Source organism: Carassius carassius, chromosome 10 (assembly GCF_963082965.1).
Source record: "Carassius carassius chromosome 10, fCarCar2.1, whole genome shotgun sequence".
Taxonomy (NCBI): Eukaryota; Metazoa; Chordata; class Actinopteri; order Cypriniformes; family Cyprinidae; genus Carassius; species Carassius carassius.
Genome location: NC_081764.1, coordinates 25,919,210 through 25,936,215, shown reverse-complemented (window position 1 = coordinate 25,936,215; position 17,006 = coordinate 25,919,210). Strand labels below are relative to the sequence as shown.

The 17,006-nt window shown below is 37.6% G+C and overlaps 1 protein-coding gene across 4 annotated transcripts in view; it reads right to left on the bottom strand.

The window, feature by feature from the left end:
* LOC132152012 (arf-GAP with GTPase, ANK repeat and PH domain-containing protein 1) overlaps positions 1-17,006 on the bottom strand; it is a 182,629-nt gene that overhangs the window by 41,041 nt on the left and 124,582 nt on the right. For all 4 annotated transcript variants that reach the window (XM_059560631.1, XM_059560630.1, XM_059560628.1 and 1 more), the window contains 4 exons: positions 13,643-13,747; positions 11,410-11,575; positions 8,654-8,815; positions 162-323 (listed from right to left, as the gene is read on the bottom strand). In XM_059560631.1, coding sequence (XP_059416614.1) covers positions 162-323; positions 8,654-8,815; positions 11,410-11,575; positions 13,643-13,747 — 595 coding nt within the window. The remainder of the gene's footprint in view (positions 1-161; positions 324-8,653; positions 8,816-11,409; positions 11,576-13,642; positions 13,748-17,006) is intronic.

Genomic DNA, 17,006 nt, shown 5'->3' with positions numbered 1-17,006 from the left:
ATAGTTAGATACAATATTAAAAATTGTTTAAAAACCAATGCATTACAGAGGTTCTTAGGAATGTGACTGAATTTACAGACCAAGAGATGGTCAGTCGAGATCTGACCAGATCTGAGAGGAAGAGAAGAGTACAGATGAAGTGGTACAGAGAAAGGATGTACCTTCTGCAGTTCCAGAGAAGCCGTCCACCTTGAAGTTGCTGATACTCTTCTTCCTCCTGTGTTTTTTGCGGTTGGCGTGGGGCGATGGGGGCGGGTCTATCTTTGGACTGGTAGTACTGGATATGCTTGGACTGGAACACACAGAATCTCCCAGACCGGTCTCTGGACACAAAGAGAGAGAAACTGATATAAATGTTCAGCCTTTTTTTTTTATCCACGCATATAGAATATTCTGTGCTGTCTGCTCTGCTTTAAATGATGTGTTAAGCCAGTTGTGACTGGAGTTTGGCTGGATTTTCCCGCTCAGGCTATCAGAAGGCTGCTTCACTTTTCATAAGCGGCACTGACAGCTGTGACTAGCGGCAGAATAAAATAACATTCAGTTCACATCAATATCAGGCGCTGATGTGGGGAGGGGCTGGGGGATATTCAGGCTGGCACTGAGCATGCTCCCAGCGCCGTGCATCAGCAGACAGCCCCAAGGACGGCTGGAACTTATTTTACAATCGTTTAGTCTCAGCTCAAGTGGAAAACGTGACAACTTATCTCTGCTGACAAGATGCCATGCCAAAGTGAACAATTAACCACCTCGTTCTAACAGCCCCTTTGTTTCAGCTCTCCCTCTCACACACCTCAATGTCAAATACACATTTTCCTCTCCCTCATATTCTCCATCCTTGTCTTCTCAAGCTCAATGTTTTCTAAGAAAGTCATTTATTAGTCTGGTATAGTTCTAGCAGATCCGTTTGCTTTTAGTTTTAGTTGTAAGGCATATCCAGTTACTTCGGAGGAGAGAAAGAGCAACACACCACACACCACATACATTATTATTGAATAATTTGCTTTAAGGCAAAGGCTAAATGTCTGTCATCTTTTACAGCGAACAATACAAACTAAAATAAACTAGAGAGTGATTCTTATGGGTAGTTGCCAGGTCATTGTGAAAAACAATGCTTTAAGGATCAATTTTGGTTCAGATATATATTTTTTTATTTAAAGATACTTTAAAAATGCAATTCATTCACACAATGACTTGAATACACCTGATCTCTGATGAGTATGCTTTAAATTTCTGAATTAAAATTCATGTTAATATTTTTTCAGGGAGAAAGAAAAATGTCAGGGTGATACATCCTCCCCCACAATTTCTTTATTTTTTTTATTTTTTAAATGTTTACTTTGCATACACTCACATGTATTCATGAATTTAATTCAGCATAGGTATATTAAATACATCAATAGTGACAGTAATGACGTTTATAATGTTACAAAAGATTTCTATTTCAAATAAAGGAAGTTCTTTTGAAAGTTTTACTCTTTAAAAATCACTGAGCAGCAAATGTTTTCTAAAGGATCATGTGACACCGAATACTGGAATAATGGCTGCTGAAAATAATTACTTTTCAAAATATATTAAAATAGAAAACAGTAATTTGTCTTAGTGAGTATAAGAGGCTTATTTCAAAACCATTGTATCTTTTTTCAAAAAAAATGAAAACAGCATGAATAAAAAGAGTACATATCTAGCTATGAACTTGCTATGTGCATTTTCTCCATTGTTGCTAAGCTATTGCTAGCTCGAAAGAGACAGAAGGAAGAATGAACATCCCTATGTAAAAAAAAAAAAAGAAAAAAAAAGGAGTGCATTAATCAACAAGTGGGGTGATGCGGCATGACATCAGGGTGGTCAGAAACTTATCTTAAGGCGGGTCGAACCAAAAGCATGTACCCCAGAGCAGCGGTAATCAAAGAAACACTCATTACTTCTGCTGCTGTTTGTCTCTCATTATTAAGCCAAAGAGCGAGAGGATCAAGAATAGCCACAGAGGGAGGGACAGAGGGGATATTTTTATGTGCAACTGTCTGCTCGCAGCAAAGGATGCTCCAGGTAAAGAGACAGGGATGTCACAGCCTTTCCAATGCCCTCAAGACAACACGGAGTGGGACAAAAAGACAGAGTGCCCGATCACTAGAGGGGATCTTATCTCCTTTAAACGGACTTGGCTTTGTTTCCTCTGGAATAAAAGAGCTCATTACTGAGGCTGTGTTTTTCAAATAGCAGCCACGTTCAGTGGCTAAATCCAACTCATTCAGACGGCACACAGCCAAGAGTCAACAACTGTAGCTCTTTTCAAATTTAACCCTCTTACAATTACACTTTAAAGGCTTTAGTTCTAAATTATCTCAGTTCATCCAGCTGTGTTTATTTTGGATAAAAAGCACAATGTTGTCAGTATCTGTTTTATCACAAGAATTGTATTGAGGGAAATTAATTAACAATCTTACTTATAGACCACTATTTTTTTTTCTTTTTTTTTCGGCTGATTTGCATGATTCGGAGTTTCCATCATGTACAGTTTTTTTTTCTTTACAAAACAGAAGTTTTATAGTTTATAAATATATAATTTAGAGGTATATAATAAGTAATTACTTAACACTTCATTTAAAAAATCTTGTCTTTAATGTACTTGCAAAAATAAAAGCAGTCAAATGTCAATTTTAATGATGATAAGAAGCCTTTAAAATGGATCATTTAACTTACAACTTTGCAAAGGAATGGGAAAATTTGTTCAAATACTCTATTTAATATTAAATAACTTTCCATAAACACATTTAGTCAAAAAATCTGTAATTTTCTGTCACGCTTTGGATGTACAGTAGTAAAACACCCACAGATGTAGCAGAAAACATCTGGGTCATGTTTGCATTTTCTTCTGTCACTAGTTATAATTCATTATTTTATCCATAATTAGGCATAAATTAATGTCATTAGAAATCATTCCCACATGGAAATCGACTGAGAACTGAACAAATAGTCGTAAACTGGCTCAGAGGAAGACAGAAATCATGTCTTTGTGGCAGTTTTTCTGGTGGTCAAGGGACAATGCAAGACTTCCTCACCTTATAAATAAATGTAGAAAGCCAAAATGCTACAAAATGCACATATTTAGTGAGAAACTGATGTGCTAGAGGACAAAAATGCAACTAATCCCAAAATTAGTAAGAAAATAAGTATTGGCTTTTATTCAGCAAACATGGAAATAATTTAGCTTCCTGGCTAAAGACTAAATGAAAGGCTAGAGATTAGTCAACAGTCTCTTCCTCACAATGCAAAGCGAGGAACATCAGTTAATTACTTTGCTACCACTTATCTCTCTCCACTTCTCTCAAATAAAAGACAGGATCTCATTCCCGTCAGCTCCTGGGGGCAAGAGGTGACAAGCAATCAGCGTCCGGCACTACCGTCATCCAGCCATCAGATCTGATCCAGTCAGACCGTGGCCAGACACATCATTAGGCCGGCAGAAAGGTCATTTTTAAGAGATTCCTGGGGGGAAGCATACAAGCACTCACACAACCTCATAACACAGCCCTCCGGAGAGCTGTAGTGTCCGAACAACCATCTGGAATATCACTGAAGCAGGGGCCCCTTATAGATTCTCCCACCAACTCCACTGCTGTTTTAATGCTGAAGTCACTGACACACACACAGATACATACAGAGAATTATTCATATGCTTACTGTTTAGAGAGGTTAACTATCCACATGTTTTTATACATATACATATACATACATATATATATATATATATATATATATATATACATATACAATTTTAATTATGACTTATTTTATTTCTAATTCTTTTTAGTTTTTGTTCATCTTGTAGCGCCCTCTCTTGGTGTGTAGCACCTACGGCTCTGCATATTCTTCCAAAACGGCTACATTTCAGCACAGATTAAGTACAGATATAGAATACAAATTGAATGTGGCCTCAGCAAAAAGGCTGTTTACGGACAGGGCAATGCAAATACTAACTAACCAAAAAGTGAAAAGGGAATTTACATAGATGTCTTAAAGGCACAGTAGCAATTCCAAGACCCTTTACAGATAACGTACACAGTGCCGCATACCAAAAGATCTGTTTCACCGCTGAGCCTTTTTTAGCTGAACTCAGAAAATTTTGACAATGCACTAGGGCTGGGCGATATGGACAAAAAGTCATATCCCGATATATTTAGGCTGAATATCGATATACGATATATATCCCGATATTTTTTCCGCAAAGTGAGAGCAAATGTTCTGTCAAAGCCAAATATGACGTCACAAGTAGTTTTATTGAAACCGGCCATTTCAGTGAACAGTTGCAAAATCAACTGAATAAATAGTAAACAGGTTTCTTCACCTGGTTCATAATTAAATGCTCAGCTGTTCAAATAACAATAAAATTAAAAAAAATAATAATAATACTGTATAACAATAGGACAGGAGTACCTTTTTTGAAATCAAAGCTCCATAAGGTGCACATTTAAATAAAAAAATATATCTTAAAAATAGCCTATAAAATAGGCTATTAAAATAGGCCAATCTTTTTCCTAAATAAATATATTTAAATGAGAAAAGTACAATATAAATTTTTTTTAGTTTTACAACTATAATGGCTTATTAAAATCAAAACAGATTTTATTCTCCTTTCTAACAAATCCACAGATGCAAATAACGAACATCACAAAAGAATATGACAAACCCTAGTAACTTAAGGGCAGCATTTACATATAAAGAAAGAACAAAAAGTGATCAGTTTAAGAACATTTTTTTTAAACATCAGCCTGAGGTTACCTTTTCCTTTTTGTTAACTCAATTTCTTATCTGAACAGTCTCAACCAGTTGCACAAGAAACAGATTATCAACTCAATAAACATTTTCCCCCTCTTTTTTTACTTTGATAAACAGTAATGCTGTCTTGAGGTAGACATTAGAAGACAGACAAGCGTATCCTCCTTTGTTTAAAGATTTTGTGCGAGAAACACCAGCCTGTCAACAGCATCCGGCTTCAGAGATGCTCTGTGGCAGGTCACGATATTGCCACTACAGCTGAAAACCCTTTCGGAGGGTGAACTGGTAGCTGGTACCAAGAGATACTTTTTTGCCAGGTGGCTCAGAGATGGAAAGAAAACTTCATGATCCTTCCACCACTTGAGAGGATCAGTGTCACTCTCCACACTTGCGGACTGCAAGTAACTTGACAGTTCATTTTCAATAGCCTCCCTCTTGGTTGGTGCAGTGGTGGTGGCTGTGCGCTTCTTGAAGAAGCTTGCCAGTCTCTTAGCTTTTGGTGCTACTGCTGCTTCTCCATCTGCAGGCTCAGGCACAGTGGGCACACATAGGCAAGGCGGTTGACAGCTGCTCTGATCAGCCAGTAGCGTCTCCACCTCCAAGACAGCTCTGTGCTTTAATGCATCGACTTTTTCACTTGGGATGTAGGTGGCCCTGAACCGAGGATCCACAAATGAAGCCATCTCCAAAAGGTCAGTAGTGGCTGGGTCAGAATATTTGCTGTTGAGGTACTCAACAATGCTGGTCTTGATCGATTTACAAAGCTCGCTATCACCCTCTTCACATGCCAGGAGACTTTCGTTAAAAAGGTGCAGCACAGGTTTCACATATGATAGAGTGACGTACTCCTCACCTGATAAAGCATCAGTAAAGTCCTGGAGAGGTTTCAGGACCTTTTGGACTGCTTCTAGGACCTCTAAGTCCTGCCAGGTAGGGACAAGATGCCTGGTCTTTTTGTCATTAGACAGGACTTTGGCCAGTGCTCCTTCCTGCTCCAGGACTCTCTCTATCATCTGCTGCCTGGATCCCCAGCATGTGGCAGACTCGGTTATGAGTTGGTGACTTGGCAGACCCAGCTGAATCTGGACTTCAGCAAGATGTCTCCTTTTCTTCCAGCTGTACGAAAAACAGCTTACAATTCTTTTGCACAAAGAAATGGCCCGGGTGACACGCTTGTCATTCATGCCATGTCCTGTCAGAATCATAAATAACTATTAAACAAATGTGCTTATGCGAGAAATTTGACTCTGGTTTCACTTTAACACATTCATACAACTAATCCAAAATCAAGTTTTAGAAATATTCTACATTAATATTATTTTCTTGTTTCATAGTTTATTTTTTTAATCAACACCAGTACTAATCATAAATATCAAATATTATATTTTTTTTCTGAATTTTAATCATGTAAGTGATTTTTATGTATTATTATTTTTGTATAATTTATAAATGATGACTCTACTGTATGTACATTTACTCGTGTTCCGTTCTTGTTGTTGTTCTTAGTATTTAATATTAATGCTATTTTTTAATGCTACTTCATATTTCTACTCCACTAAAAACTCCACAATGTCTAGGCATATGTGTCAACATTAGTTTCTAGTTATTTTGCAGTTTGCTATTTTCAATCCAGAGAAAAAACTATAGTCTATCATAATAGCTAAATATATATGTTACCTTGATGATAACAACAGGCTAACCAGCATTTTAAAGTCATAATTACCTCACCTTTACCAGCTGTAACATTAAAGTGGTAAATACATCAATGCATCACTAATTCTTATCCAATAACGGAAACCTAATAAAAATGGTTCTGAAATCTACCATTCTGTATTGTAAATGATTTTACATTTAGCACTTTAAGTTTTGTGTTTTATTAATCTATTTAACCTATATTTAACAATACATACTGCATTTCAACGGACACCTGGCCAAGACAGCAGCATAAAACACAAAGTTGCAGACAGACACACAAAGGAAAATAAGGAAAAACTAACATTTTAATGTTTTTGATTAAAGTAAAATATCTGAATACTCCTTACAACACTGCACTCACCAATAGCCAAGTGCAGTCTGTGACCGAAGCACTGCATCCTCAGCCACTCGTTCAGCTCAACCACTTTGACGATGTTGCTCCCGTTGTCGGTTGTTATAGCAACCAGATACTTTTCTTGGAGTTTCCAGCTTGCAATTGCATCCTGCAGGGCCTCAGCTATGTGCTCACCGGTGTGGTCCTGGGGGAAATAACTTGTTTGCAGACACGCTGTTTTCATCTCCCAGTCTTGAATGAAGTGAACTGTCATGCTCATGTAAGGCTCACACGTCCTGCTCGACCACATATCGCTGGTCAACGCAAAATGGGTCATGTTAGCGAGCCGGTCAGCAAGGCTCTGTCTGATTTCAGTGTACATTTGTGGCAGTGCTTCTCGTGCAAAGTAGTTGCGACTGGGAAGCTCATATCTCGGGTCCATAGTTTTCAGTAGCTTTTGGAATCCGATTTGTGCCACAGTTGCAACGGGGACCATATCTTTAGCAATGTGGTAGGACACCGCTTTAGTTATATTACACCACTTGACACTTTTCTTTTCATAAGGCACATTGCGGGAAAATGAAGTTTGCAGTGAGCTTTGTTTCGGGGCTGGAGCTTTTTCGGGTTGTCGATGGCTTGCGGCTGGGGCTTCTGCAGCGCGCAGTTTCAAAGACTCTTCGTACTGCAGTTTGTGCCACTGTTTTAGGTGGTGAAAAAGATTTGTAGTGCTTCCACCCCTGGCTGTAACTTGTTTATTGCACTCCATACAAATAACGTGATGTTGTTGCTCATCTGATACTTTGAATCCGAACCATCTCCAAATTACTGAGCCACTGCTTTTTCTTTTACTAACCAATTCCTCCGTGCGCTCCGCAGACGTAGTTGCTTCCTCCATGTTTGTTGAAGAGTGGCTCTGTGCCTGCACCCCCCCCGAAGAGGAGGGGCGCTGGCGCGGGGAGCAGCGCAAATTTGAACTATATCGATTTATGCGAAATGGTCTAATTCCATATCGCGTCTAAAAATATATCGATATATTTTTTATATCGATATATCGCCCAGCCCTACAATGCACTATAAAGCCATTATTTAACATTTTTTATTCCACACAAAGGAACAGGAAGACAAACAGCACATTCTACTAACCAAGTATTACTGAATCTACACTATTAAACCGTTAATAGCTTTACTAGTGAATTAAGAATTAGGATCAGAAAACTAACATTTTAAAAGATGTACTGTTGAAGTCATGTGTGGGGTTTGTGGCTCAGCTGTGTGCGAGAAGAGCCTTGCTGCGCAAACACCCAGGAGCCCGTTTAAGTGTTTCACAGCTGTATTTGTTTTCAGGGGTTAATACAGAGTCAACTACAGGCAGGGGTCAAACGACAGGCCTAAAACTAGTCACACCATGTCACTGCAGTTCATCAGCACATATAAAAACATTGTGTCTGACAGCTGTCAGTCCAATAATGACGTCTGTGTATATGTCCATTTCCCCTTGTGGCTGTTTAGACATGAAAGATTTCATAAAAAAAGGCCAAGTATGAAATTCTCTGACAACAGAAAGGTGACAGACTTATAAAAATCATGCTCCAAACATTTCTCTTCTGTTAGCGACTCGTCATCGACAGATGAGCCTTTGGTAATGTGGTTCTCATGAGTGGCCATTACTTTGATAAACCGTTAAAGCAGTATTAGAGCTTGACACAAGGATCAATGAAAGGTGGAGTGGGTGTACAACTATAGAATAACCAATCACTGTTTAAGAAAAACCTTCAACATGATGACAAGCAAACCTGCCCAAAGCAGTTTGAGGGGGCTGCACATGATAAAGCGCTCTACACTTACCTGTGCTGATTCCTGAGTTGGCAATGACTGTGGCATCACTCCATTGGTCAGCGCTGGACACAGAGTATGAGCGCTGATGCATCCCATCCGGCCGACTGTTAAACGACACCAGACTGATGCCACTCGCCATCTGAGACGCAGAAGAACTACTGGTCACAGAGCCTGTGGGAGAGACACATGATCATTTATACACCATTAATATGATATTCCCAATGCAACAAATTTCCTGATTTGTTCTCGTCATCTCTAATGCCATATAGCTTTTGTTTGCATTATAGTGCACATTTAGAGTGTTCTGTTTTTTTTTTTTTTTTTTTATATATGTAAACTCAAGTTTTTATAATGGTTAATAAAAATAATTTTACAACATGTACAATATATTGGCACTATACTGGTTATCAGCCAATATTAGAATTTGTATATTTTTTTAAGCTGCATTTGTCAGTTATTTAATACTGTATGGTCATTCAACCAATTTTTACAATTAGATTACCTTTGTGAATCAATCAAAGTTTATAATGAAAAATTATGAATAATTCCCTAAGGGGCTAGTTCTGTCATGTAAATATGTATATTCTGTCAATAAAAAGCCTAGATTGAGTGTGATCATACAAAGTGATAGTGTCTCTTAAGAAGAATTAGTTTAAACAGCTTAGTGTAGACTGGATTACTTTTATAATGTCTTTGTGAACTTTTTGATGCTTACAATTGTGGTTACCTGGACTTTCAATGAATTGACGAGAGAATATGTGTATACATAGGACAAAAAAAATTGTATTCGCAAGATGAATGAAAATCTTATGATTTTAAAATGAAAGGAATCTAACTAAATTATTACATTTAATTAAATTATTTATTTTTTTCATTTCGGTTAAACTAACCTGTTAAATGTAATATGTAGCAAAAAAAAAAATATATATATATATTTATATATATATATGATACTGTATATTGTTATGATGTGCAAGTACCATTTAAAATAATTTCATTTTTAGTGCTTTCATTTAAACAAGACAGTATGCAATTTTAATATCATTCCAAACAAGAGAATGATTATCAACTTACTTACAATGACCAAAATTTGTATATCAATGCATCCCTAATTTTTTTTACCTAATACTTTTTGTTAATGATAATAATAATAAGCGTAACTAGCACTCATGCACAAAACCTCTTGATTTGTTGTCGTTGAGGAGCATAAACAGTGAATTCAGATTAATATAAGGTTAATTATCACGACCGTGAGGCATCATTAAACTGCAGAAGAGGTTCGTCTGACTAACGTGGAAATTAAAGTGGACATCATAGGAAGTCAAATTTCATCGCACTAATAAGATTTCATCACAGCTGAGCAGAAAAGAACGCGGGAGGGATATGACCTGACGCGCACATACAGACTCAAACACAAATCAACCATAAGGCTTCTGGGCTTACGAACAAAACAAATCTAACTTCAACAACACTTTGTCCAATAGCGATGAACAAAATGTAAATAACACTGATTTGATGCCACCGCTTGCTCTAGCTACAGTCATACACACATTAAAAAAGAAAGAAAGAAAAAAGGGGTTCAGCAAACGCTTCATTTTCTGTTTTTTAATATGTTGTTGTTGCTGCAAAAAGGTGTACCCACGGGCCTCCACTGGCCCGTTGCAAACTCAACTGAATGAAATGTCACGACTCAATTTAATCTCCATTGTAGTGGATAAATCAGACGGCAGCACCTTTGGGTAAATGGCAAAAGCTGTTCATACTTCGGGAGAGCCCTGATAAACTACATTTTTACATCAGTGGCCATCTGAGGGAAAATAAACACTATGTATGTATGAGGGCAGAGAAGGGTCTACGCACACACACACAGCGTAAGAACAGCAGTGTGTGAAGATTTGCTATAATGGATTCGGTGAATAATTGGCGCTCTCACAAAAAGAGATGTTAAGACCAAAGGAATAAGAGGTGTATGTGATCACGCCGCTGACCCAGCCCTGCAGTCAAATACACGACTCACAAAAGCCTCACTGACTTACCACTGTGAATTATCTCTCTCTTCTCCTCTACCGCTCCCTCCCTCCATCATTCTCTCTCTCCCTCTCATTAGAGCTCATTTTAGACTAGCCTGACTGGAGAACAAGTGCTGATTGCATTAATATTCATGACAATAATTATTACATGTATTATGGGTCACTGAATATTCATGCTATTAGTTTGGTCCTCCTGGTGCTGTGTGTGTGTGTGTCTGTGTCTGTGTGTGCCCAAGAAGGGTCTTTAACACTCCTTGGGGGGCTTAAGGATTGTTGATGCAATAAGTTTTACACGAATAACTAAACAATAACTCTACTAATGAAGACCTCTTCTTAGACCTATTATATTCACATCAGGATCATTTTATAATACGTTTGTTTTATTGGAAAGAACTTGCTAAAACTAAGTAAGGAAAAGTTTTGTTATATTTTTAATATAATTTATATTATGTAATTTTGACATTATATTATTGTTATTTTTAAAAAAAAAACATAAAAAAACGAAGCAAAAGAAAAATCATGATAATTTTTATGGATAGATGGTCAGTATATTTTATACTATTAAATAAAATAAAAATATATATAATTTATTCAATCAAATTTTTTGTTATTACTTTATCATCAAATTTTATATATATATATATATATATATATATATATATATATATATATATATATACACACACATACATAAAAAGGGTAAGATAAGATAAGACAAAAGCATGATCATGTTACCTGGTGTCTGTCCGAGCTGCATGCTACTCATGTCCTTGGTCAGCCCATTGGTTTTGGGAATGGGGGCCGCACATGTGGAGATGGCCCTGGGGGGCCTCTTTCCTGGAACCTTCACAGTAGTCCGAAGCAGGTCGATCTCCTTCCCATGAACATTCTGCATATAATCCTTTAGGAAGGAAAAACGACAAAAGGATTACTACAACAGCATTAGACACTCCGGATGAAAAGTGTCTACTAGATTTATTTTGTCAGTACACAGTTAATTCTGTCCACCCTCTGGAGGTGAAGAAATCAATATTAATGAATTTGATATTCACGGTGAAGTGCAGAAAATCAGCCTTTTAGAACACGTTAAATCTTCTTTCTGAGCTTCTTTTTCCTCTTCTGCGGACCACAGCATGCCATCGCAGCATGTGTTGGGATTCTGACTGCGTTGTCTGGATTTGAGCGTGGCTTTGCTTGCATTGATGATGAAAGTTACTCAATACTAATAGGGATACAATTACCAGCCGCAAGCTGTTGGCCCGCCACTCCTGAAGGGCTCTCCTGTGGCTTGTTAAACCGTGTTGAGAGCTCTTGGCTTTGAATTGCCCTTTTGTTGGCCTCTAGTGAGGTATGGACATGTTATGTTCTTGCTGTAAATTGCTTGGTGCAGCACACATACACAGAGATTCTCAGGTCTTTGTGTTATTTGATTGGCACTCGGCTGATGTATGGCAGTTCCGGGTGGTACGCTCTTCCTCTCAAAGCCTTGCCCCTGCTCATTAAGCCAAAAGACTCCACCAAGCTGCTCTATTGAAGAATATGTTATTGCGTTTCAGGTAGGACATACATTCCGGGGACTGGTCCATATGTAACTCTTGATTATAAAATAAAGGGCAAGCAAACCACTTGAGGGATTTAGTTAAGGGAGTTGAGTCCTCAAATGTGAACAGTTGATGAAAAGATCATCATCTGGCCACTTCAGGGGCAGATGTGCATTTAAAATTGATGTTCCACGTCGATGAATCTATCAAACCGCACTGTGCTAAATCATAATCACGTAATGTTTAACAAAAAAGTGCAAGTTTAATGAAACGCACAATAGTTATGTGCCTAAAAAAAAAAGATTACATAAAGTTGAAGAGTGGTTGTAATGGATGTGAACGTGGATTTGTTATTTGGGATTTTTCCTCACTAATTAGGTTGCATCTATTGCCATCCACTTAATCAGCTGCATTAATGTGATTTCTTTTTCACATAGTTGAGCAATTAAGAGCCCTGATTGAGTTTCATCCTATTAGCCTCCGCAAACACTCTAATTGATGCCTGAGCAGCAGACACCTGCTGATGAGAGGAACCTGTTCACAGCCAAGGGGAGGAGGGGGAACGTACATCCTGACGCACACTTCCTTTAATTCACCTGGAGGAACTGGCTGAACTAAAAATCTGTCAATGTTTCAGGAGGGCATTTAACCCAGTGATGGGTCTGAAAGGGTTTAGATAACCGAAAATCTTAATACAAGAAAGAAATTTGTATGTATATGTATATATATATATATATATATATATATATATATATATATATATTTATATATATGTGTGTGTGTGTGTGTGTGTGTGTGTGTGTGTATATATATGTATAAATGACAGATGTTTCCAACCATAAAAATAATATTATTAAACGTTTCTGCATGGATATATTGAAGATTTGTTCCTTAAAATCATAAAACTGCCTTGTTCTTGTTCAGAGGGCAAGGTCTAACTATATACCATCCATATCTTCAGCCATCCATTCTACACAGTATCTTTCATCTGCATTTGAGATGCCAAACGCACTTTGTAATTGGTTAGCACTAACAATAAGGTCTGATTACACTCCCCCAAAAAAACCAACCAATAAAAGATGGCCATTTCCACTGTTGTGTAGGCGAACAGGTTGTCTGATTATGACAAGACATTACAGCGTTATATTACACATCAACCACGTCAGCCATGTGCAAACTGATGAGTCTGTAATTAACGACAAGACAGTGTCATCTGACACCGTGGTTACTGAGGCGGACACAATAATCCGTTAAACACCAGTGAAAAGAACATAAAAAATAAAAAACTGGATGTAACAGTGACGGGTGAACAGAGAGTAATAACATTAACAGGGGCAGGACCAATAAGATGAGGAGAAAGGCAAATACAATACACGTGTAATGGCAGTGTGTGTGTGTGTGTGTGTGTGTGCTGGTACCGTACTCACATGCAGACTAGGATGATACGTGAGGACTCCATTGTCACAAAGTGTGACATATTTCTTCTTCCACTCTTTGTTAAGTGACTTGCCGCTCCTTTTCAGCAACATGCCCTGATACACAAAGACAGAAACACACCGTTTAATCATCATTACTGAATATTAACAGTATTCATTTATTATTATGAACAACACAGCATCATGGTCTAAAAAAAATAGTTTATAAATTGCTTTATAGTGTGAGAAAGGGCTAAAACTGTCTGTGGTTCATAAAGTATCTCCCAATTTTAACACAGACACATTATTTTGTACCCAAGCGGACAGAATGTTTATTTGCATACTTTGAGGAGAGCGAGGAGAAAAAAACGCACTGTGAGCTACACATGCAAATTTGCCTTCGAGTGTTAGCGAGCACATTAGCACTATGACATGAGCACTAACCTTCCTCTTCTACACACATCAGTGGTGGCTGACTGCCCGTTTAAGGGTCCGGCCACCCACACCTCATTTCAGCCAAATTCATTAGGCGAGAAGGGAATAAAACTGTCCGCTGATTAGCAATTATGCTGCTGCGGCGGCGTGTCACTTCGCTGGACTTGTTAAACATTAACGCGCAGACCAGACTGATAATAATAGATTTCTTGCTCTGGCTGCGACGGAGCCTTCAACACCAGAGCCGGTGGTATGCACTGAAAGGAGTGATAGTAAAGTACATTAGAAAATTTAGCTTTCTGATGCTGAAAACTTGTCAATGTCAATCTTAAAAAAAAAAAAAATTAAATATATATATATATATATATATTTTTTTTTTTTTTTATGTAATGCAAATTTTAAACATAATAATAAATATACTTATAAATGCACACGCACACACAAATATATATAAAGTCAACGGCAGACTTCTCTCTCCTGATGCATGTAAAATAGAGGAAAAGAAAAAGGAAGGAAAGCATTGTCACGATTTTCATTACATTAAGACATTATAATTGTAATATACTTGTATATAATTTTAACAATATATTTAACATTAGACTATAATTATGAATTTATATGATAAAAGTTTGAGATTAAAAGCTAAAAAAAAAAGAAACAACTGCAAAGTTCGGAACAAAATTTGCTAAAAAAAAAAAAAAAAGACAATGACAACTTTTTGTTCTGATGGCAACTTATATGTGACACTGCATCTGTCACTCGGAGTCAGTGTAAAACTTTCTAAATAGAAACATAAAAAAATATATTATTTTTGATCATGTGCTCTATTATGATTTTTACATTGTTTTATTCCCTATATATTGTGTAACTGTTCTGAGATCAGCCTGGCCTCGTGAGACATATATCTGTTTCTCTCTAAGATCAGCTGGGTTTTAGGTAATGAGGCCTGTAACTGTTCTGAAATCAGTCTGGCCCTGGGTGGTGGAGATATACGTGTGGGTGGATGATCCCTTAAGTCAGACTGCACGTCTGTACACTCTAGACCCCGTATTTAAGACAATAACAACAGGCTCTCCTACTGAGTGGTAAACACAAGTTGACAAGCTTTTTAATTTCCTAACAAGGTTGCTGCCGCTAGCGGCCCATCTGTCACATAGGGTGAATATCCATTACTTCATTAACGAAGACTGAGATGTGTGTGTTTGTGTGTGAGGCTCCGGGGAAAAAAAAGAGCAAAAATGAAAGCGGAAGAGAGAGAGAGAGAAAGAAAGGGATGGACAGATTGAGAGAGAAAAAGAAGATGATCTTTTAATGAGGGTGTATGTGTGGGGTCTCTCCAGGCAAGGTGTGTTGGGCAGGTAGCTGTCTCAACCTGCTTTGGATCTAGGTATATTAATTTTGCACATCCATCGGCAAGATGACAAGTGATCATTCAGCGGGAGAGGCTAATTGAACACCACGTCACTTCTCTGATGGGAGTAATCGTTCATTATTTAATGCCTGAGCCAGTGACACCCTGCTTGCCTCTATTTTACCCTCCTCTGGTTGACAACCTGCAAGGTCTTGTAATGTTGCAAACGGGCCAAAAAAATCAATCTCAAGCAGACCTTTCCTACTCTCTACAATCCAGGGGCCAGTTGCATAGACATAGCTGCTATATTAAGACTGTCTTAAGAACTAGTTTGACTAACTAGTAGGTGGCCAAAAGTATTCAATACACCATTCTCCCTTTTCATAACTGATTTTAAAAAGTTATGACCAGTCTTAAAGGAAAAAGAGAGAGAGAGAGAGAGAGAGAGATAACTGGTCAACTTTTTAAGACTAGTCTAATAGACTAGTATTTCTAACTGCAGTAACTGTGGACTTTAGTGGAATGCCATTAATACAGCGTTTAATTCAACCAATAAAGCACAAAACTAAACAGTACAAATAAATAACTAGATAAAGCTTGATAAACTCTGATGTTGGTTTGACAATGCCTGAAAGTAGGGGTGCTTCCGTTCACGATCGGCTGATCGTTATGCGCATCTCGTCAGTAAAGCCGGTTTTCAAATCAGCTGTAAATTCCATCAGGTGCGTGATTTCACATAGAGCAGCTGTTACTACACAGAGCCGTTTGTTAACTGAGAAGATGCGCATAACGATCGGCCGATCGTGATCGGCGCACCCCTATCTGAAAATTAAAAACAAGAAATGTTTGAAGTTTTTTCAAAAAAAAGTTGCAACAAAAACTATGTTAGACTACTTCAGACTGCTAAGAAACCTCAAAAAAACCATTAGACCTTTAAAAAACACTAGCAGTACTTCATGTTTTAACATGTTTTATCTCATTGTTATCGTGTTTTAACATTTTGCTAGCATTGTGGTATATGTAGCTAAAATATGGCCTGTTTTGTTACATTTTAACACATTGTTAGCATATTTGTAGCATGTTTCTAAAAAGTGTATGTTACTAGCAAGGTTTAGTACACTGATAGCATGTTTTAACACGTTGCTAATATTATTTAACGTGTTGCTACCATGATTCTAACTTGTTTTACTAGCATGTTTGAGCATCATGTTTTAACGTTTGCTGTCAAGATTTAACACACATGCGAATATGATGCTAACATGTTTAGATTTTTTCAGAGCTTTGATAATCAGAATTTCAAAAAAGTATAGCTCCGATAATGGCATTTTCTGCAGGATCGATTATCGTTCAGACGAGACCAATCCAAATCCGCTATTCTGTGTATACTATCCCGTGTTATTGTTAAATCCCACGAAAGACACAAAAACATTAGAAAACAACATAAAGTTTCTGTGCACTATATTTCAAGTGTTCTGAGACCATTCCGTAGTTTAATGAGAGATTTAGATGAATATTTAAGTTGTAAAATTCAAGTTCACGTAAACTCTTTTCTCCGTTGCGGCTTTCTGACATCCTCCATTCAGCATTCAA